This window comes from Myotis davidii, unplaced genomic scaffold (assembly GCF_000327345.1).
Source record: "Myotis davidii unplaced genomic scaffold, ASM32734v1 scaffold249, whole genome shotgun sequence".
Lineage (NCBI taxonomy): Eukaryota > Metazoa > Chordata > Mammalia > Chiroptera > Vespertilionidae > Myotis > Myotis davidii.
The window spans coordinates 4,757,751-4,763,682 of NW_006300367.1; the positions used below are offsets into that span (position 1 = coordinate 4,757,751).

The 5,932-nt window shown below is 56.5% G+C and overlaps 1 protein-coding gene across 6 annotated transcripts in view; it reads left to right on the forward strand.

The window, feature by feature from the left end:
* The window catches only part of LOC102770834, a 6,432-nt gene extending 846 nt beyond the window's left edge, over positions 1-5,586 (forward strand). For 2 of the 6 annotated variants that reach the window (XM_015572508.1, XM_015572509.1), the window contains 5 exons: positions 234-317; positions 1,378-1,453; positions 1,537-1,573; positions 2,837-3,622; positions 3,865-5,586. In XM_015572508.1, coding sequence (XP_015427994.1) covers positions 234-317; positions 1,378-1,453; positions 1,537-1,573; positions 2,837-2,953 — 314 coding nt within the window. In that variant the 3' untranslated portion in view covers positions 2,954-3,622; positions 3,865-5,586. Of the gene's footprint in view, positions 1-13; positions 156-233; positions 318-1,377; positions 2,367-2,836; positions 3,623-3,864 lie in introns of those variants that run through there. The other 4 variants (XM_015572512.1, XM_015572511.1, XM_015572510.1 and 1 more) reach the window with 4 other exon arrangements.
* Positions 5,587-5,932: the final 346 nt, after the last annotated feature.

Consider the following 5,932-nt stretch of genomic DNA (forward strand, 5'->3'; position numbering starts at 1 on the left):
CCAGTCGCCCCCATCCCTGCCCCCTCCCGGGTGCCTGTCCACACCTCCCAGCGCCACTTCCTGCCCACACCCCACCCCTCCTGGCTCTGCCTGCCTCCCTGGCACCTCAGCTTCTCCACCATCTCACCCTCGGGCAGCCTGCAACCGCTCCTGTGGTGAGTATTGGGGACCCGGCCTGGGCCTGGGTGAGGGGCACCCGGCCCTCACTAAGGCTCCTGCCCGCCCTCTCGCAGACCTTCCCTTCAAACTGGAGGTCATCAACTGCATCAACTGCAGAGCACACCACCTCACCTGCAGAGACCCCACCCTCTGCCCAGGTCAGTGGCCAGCGGCCGTCTGGCTTCAGCACCCCCTACCCCTCCCCACCCCCCCACCCTCTCTCCCCTCTTCCCTGTTGTTTCTTCCCCGATCGCCTGCACTTCTGTCCGGCCCTGCACTGCTCTCCATTGTCACCGTGAAGGTGGCACCTCCGAGATGTCTCAGCTCCACATGGCCCGCTGCAGAACCAGAGCTGCCTGTCCCTGGACCCTCCCTCGGCCACAAAGCCAGCAGGCTGACAGGCCCACACCCTCTCCACCCCCAGATCTGCTCTCCCCTCGGGGGCTCTCTTAGCAAATGGCCCCGCTCTAAGAGCTCAATCCCTGAACCAGAAATCACCCTCCCCCTTACCCAGTCATGGAACCATCAAGTCTTAGGAAATAATTTTTGAATGTGTTGCCATATTTTCATTCCAACACCCACCCTCTCCTCCAGGCCTCCTCACCTCTCACCCGCAGTATGACAACACCCTCCGGTCACATCTTACTCAGCAATCAAAGACCTTTTTCTCAAGAGAAAAGCTGCCGATGACACTCCCTGTATATAACTTTCAGTAGCTCCCAATCCCCCCCATAAAGTCCACCGTCCTCGGGGGCCCTGTGTGAGCCACCCCTGCTCACCTCCAGCTTCGGGCTCCCAGCCACACTGGCCAGCTTTAGATTCCTGTCCTTGAACATTCTGTGCCCTTGGCCTGGACTGCCTTCCCACTTGTCTTTCAAAGTCAGCCAGAACTCCTGTTTCCTAAGAAACCTTCCCTGACCAGCTCCAGGCCCCTGGGCTGGCTCGTCAGCCTCCTCAGATTCCTGCCCCTGGGCCCCGTCCTGTCCTGCTTCCCTTGGACGCCACATGCAGTTGCTTGCTTGTCTCCCTCCTGGAGAGCAGGGGCCATGTCTCATTCATCTTGGGGTTTGCTGGGCACACAGTAGGTGTTCAATAAGTAGTTGCAGACAATTGACTGAGTGGGTGAATGAAGCAAGGAAAGAGGGTGGCTTTCTCTCTGAGCCAAGACACCCTGACTGCTCCCCAAATCCCTGGCCCCTCTGTCACCCACCCCCCCAGGCTGGACCCCGCAGACTCTCCTGTCGGCTGGAAGCCTCTGCATTACTCTGGCCCTGGCAGTCGTCGCTGGAGGTGGGTGAGTGACTCCCCAAGCCCCACATCCCCAACGCAGACCCGCTGTTCCTGGACTGACCCATTTCCACCTGTTTCCTGGCCCAGATGGTACATTTTCTGGCACAAGAAGCAGACAGAAGAGGTACTAGAGGACACCCCTGCTCGGCTCTAGGGCTCCTGAGGATGGGATGCTGGGCCTGCCCTTGGGGGAGCATGGCTGGAGGCTCCAACTCTGACCCCAGGGTCTGGCACCCAGAGCAGAGGGGAATCAGGGCTGGGACCCATTCACCTCCCCCACCCCATCCCCAACCCCACCCAGTGTGAGCAGACAGACACACAGGGGGGCAGGGCCAGGGCACAGAGGCAGCAAAGCTCCCAGGCTCCCACCTGATCCAGCAGGTGCCCTCTCCCCACAGCTGCTATAGCCCCTCCCCGGATCCACCCTGCCCCACTGCCCCTGCGCCCTCAGAAGCACCAGCTATCAGGGTGCCTGGCCCTCATGAGGACAGGTGAGGGCCACGGAGGTCGGGGTGCAAACCCGGTGCATTGCTTTCAGCAGGGACCCAGCAGGCTGCTTGTCCCCCAGAGGTGAGCAGGGGTCCCCTGCGCTGCCAGGAAGCCCCCTCCCCGGACCCCCTGCGCGGCAAGGTGACAGCTCTGGGTTCTGAGGCAGGAGCTTGTGCCTTGTAAAGTCCTTCATTAAACTCCCCCGTGTTCTGACTCCTGCACTCCTTGCTTCCTGCTGGGACCCGGCAAATGCAGCACAATGGACCCTCCCAGGCAGTCCGCAGGGACTGTCCCTCCCCGCTGCTGCCCACCACCCTCCCACTCCACGAGCACCGTCCACGGCCCTGGTCCTGCAGTCGTAGCTCCACAGGCTCACCCAGCTTGCCTGATGACAACACCAGAGATGAGTGCAGAGCTGGCCTGTGTTTCCCCAGGGGTCCCAGCGGCTGCTGGTGGAGCAGGGGCAGAGGGAGGACAGCTGATGGCACACTCAGAGCAGCAGCTGGTTAAGAACACCATGAAACAGGCTCTAAATCACACCACAGTCGTGTTTGCCGGGGGCCTGGACAACATGTCCACCTGGGCCACTGTGCTGCCGGCAGGGAGTTTCCCAGCCCTCCTCAGGCTTGGCTGCCTCCTGCTCCATCTCCCTCCTGGCCCTCCTGCTCCATCTCCCTCCTGGCCCTCTTGCTCCATTTCCCTCCTGCTCCATCTCCCTCCTGCTCCATCTCCCTCCTGCTCCATCTCCCTCCTGCTCCATCTCCCTCCTGCTCCATCTCCCTCCTGCTCCATTTCCCTCCTGGCCGTCCACAGACTTGGCCTTTCCCTCCTGGCCCTCCACAGACTTGGCCTCCGCCTGCTCCATCTCCTTCCATGTCCTTTTCTGTCGGCCCCCAAGGCTTCCAGGTTGAACGGAATCATGTCCCCAAGGCCCCACTCTGGCCCTTCACTCAGCCCTGCGCCCTCCCCACTGATGCTGCAGGCCTCCAGCCTCGGCCAGGCTCTCCGGAACTAAACAGGACCTCTACAGCCCTGAGTGCATGCAGGCCCGAGGCCCTGAGAGCAGGTTGGCTCCTGGTGCCAAAGGAAAGCAGATCGGAGTCCAGAACCTGGACTCCATTCCTGGCTCAGATTCTAATGTTCTGGGTTCCCCTCTGCACCTCAGTGTCTCCATCTGAACACAGGCGGAAGCCATGCTTTCCCCAGGCTGCGTCCTGACCCTGGAGCCCTGGGGTCATACCTACCATCCCAGACTTGCCTGTGCTGCGGACCCACATTCAGTTCCCTTCCCCCACTGCAAGCCTCTGCAATCCTGCTTCAGCAGAGCCCCGCTCCTGAGCCCAGGCCTCTGGCTCCTCAGGCCTGCCAGTGCCCGCCCTGTGGCGGGAAGCGGCTGGCTCTCACAGCACATCCCACAGTAGGGCCACTCCTGGGGCTGGGGCTGGGGCTGGGGCGGAAGGACTCCCGGCGACTGAAGTGAGATGTGAACACACCATTTACGGCAACCTGGGCAGGGAACGCCACGGGGACCTCCAGCTCACCCAGCCAGAGATCCCAGAAGGCCTCCCTGAGGCAGCGTCTGCAAGTGGGAGAGGCGGAGGGCAGGAAGGGAGAAGTGTTTTATGAAGAGCTCAGGCTTGAAGAGGCGTGGAAGCACGAGTGACATGCAACTTCCAAAACCGTGGTATGACCCAGGGGGAGGCTGGGTGAGGGCGGTGGCAGGTCAGGTCCACGGAGGTTCCCAAGCCCGTGCAGGCCCAAAGGAAGCCGGACAGGAGAGGCAGTGGGAGGTTTTGCGGAGACAGCCCTGATCCAGGAAGGGAGACAGATATGGGGCGGGAAGGACGGCGGGTGGGGCGGACATGGCTCCCTGTGCTGGGAACTGAGGTGCCTCCCACCCAGCTCCACACTCCCTCCTCCTCACAGCGCCGGGGAAGGGTCTGCAGATGGAGGCGTTTGGGGGAAGCAGACACACTCCAAGGACACAGCTGTGACACACGGCGAGGACATCCTCAGAGCCCCTTGGAGGGCCTGGGCCAGAGCCCAGCGGTGGTGCTCACGGGCCCAGGAGACCGGTTCTCTCTGCGTGTCTCGAAGGCCTTTACCACCGGACATAGCGCGGTGGCGGTTTCCTGCTGGTGTTTAAATGTGGACTTAGACCATTACTTCAAAATATCCAGAGCAAGTTTTTTGATGCGTGCAGTAAAAGTAGGAAGTCACGGTATAGTTTATATGAAGTATGCGTGTGTATGTCTGTGTGTGTATCTCATCAGATTTTTTATTTGCGGGCATATTTTTATGAAAACTAGATGGCGTTCTGCTGGAGTGGAAAAACTAAGAAATGTTGTGTCCAAATATAAGCTCTGGAGGACTTCTGCTTTCGACTAGGACAGAGCGGCCCACAGCAGACAAGGCTCTCACCAAGGGCAACTCAAAATAAAATAAATCAAAAGAGCAGAACAAAATGAAAAGCTCGTTTTAGACACCAGGAGAGGCAGTCTCACACGCCCACAGCCCGGCCAGCCGGGCAAGGTGAGCTCTGCGGGGAGCGGGGTCCCCAGCACTCCCCCTCCTGGGAGAGCCCTCAGTCCACCTCAGGCGTGGACACAGGTGGGCTGAGAGGCTCCCGGTGTGGAGAGGCCAGCAGAGCTTCCTGCAGTCCCGCTGCTCTAAGGACACAAGCTGGGGGACTAGCTTGCTGCGACAATGTGAGGGGTCCAAGTCCGCAAAAGTACACGGGTGCAAAAAATTCAACCCACAGCGCCTGTTCTCCGGCATCCCGAGATGTCGGCCTGTTGTTCACAGCACAGGGCTTTGGGCCAAGAAATCAAGCAAAGCATCTGAAATGCAATGTATCAGAGCTTTGTATGTCAGGGAAATAAATAGCGGCGTTCCTGACCCACATAGGAAGACACTGTGATCACTACTACCGGTTTGGGATGAAAAGAGAATAGCCTATAAAAGAGGGGGTGCGGCAGAAGCAGATCAATTCTTACAGAGTTTGGAGCTCAGCCTAAGGGCCCCGCAGCCCCTGACAAAATTAAAAATGCCTATTCTTAGTCGATATCACTGCTGGGGATGACAGCCCGTAATGTCATGTAGAGGCACCACATTGCATTTTCAATACCGATGCCCAGGATTAAATATGAACAGGCACACCAGAAACGGGATCAAGAGAAAATTCAGACAATAGAAACATACCTACAAGTGATCAGATATCAGAGTCACCTGAAATAAATTTTAAAATAACTATGATTCATCATCCAAAATATTTCCCATCCAAAAAGAAACCGCTACATTAGCAGTCACTCCCCCTTCCCAGCTCAGCCCCGGGGCAACCACTTATGTTTTTAGTCTCCATGAATTTGCCTATTCTGGACATTTTGCATACATGGAATCATGCAATGTGTGTGTCCGGCTGCTTCCGTTTAGCATGAATGGTGTTTTCCACGTTAACCCGTGTTGCACCTTGAATGGGAGCTTCATTTCCTTCTGAGGCTGAAGGACCGCAGGGTGTGGATTTACTGCATTTGTTTACGCATTTACCAGCTGATGAACATTTGGACTGATTCCACTTGTTGGCCACCGTGAATAATGCTGCTGTGAACATTTGTGGAGAAGTTTTTTGCGTAAACATATGTTTTCAGTTGTCTTGGGTATATACCTAGGGGAGTGAGTGAAATTGCTGGGTCAAATGTTAACTCTGTTTCGCATTTTGATGGGCTGCCAAATTGTTTTCCAAAGTGGCTGCACCATTTTATATGCCCATCCTCTGTGCATCGGTTCCAATTTCTTCCTCATTAATATTTATCATTTTTTTAATTTTTATTTATTGAGAAAGAGAAAGAATGGGAGAGAGAGAAACATCAATTTGTTGTTTCACCTATGTACTCGGTTGCAATACTTGTTATAATTTTAAAAATTAAAATTATTTTCTCCCTTAATTTTCTCTCTCACATGCATTTATTTTTCTTTGGTAATACTTACCTCAACT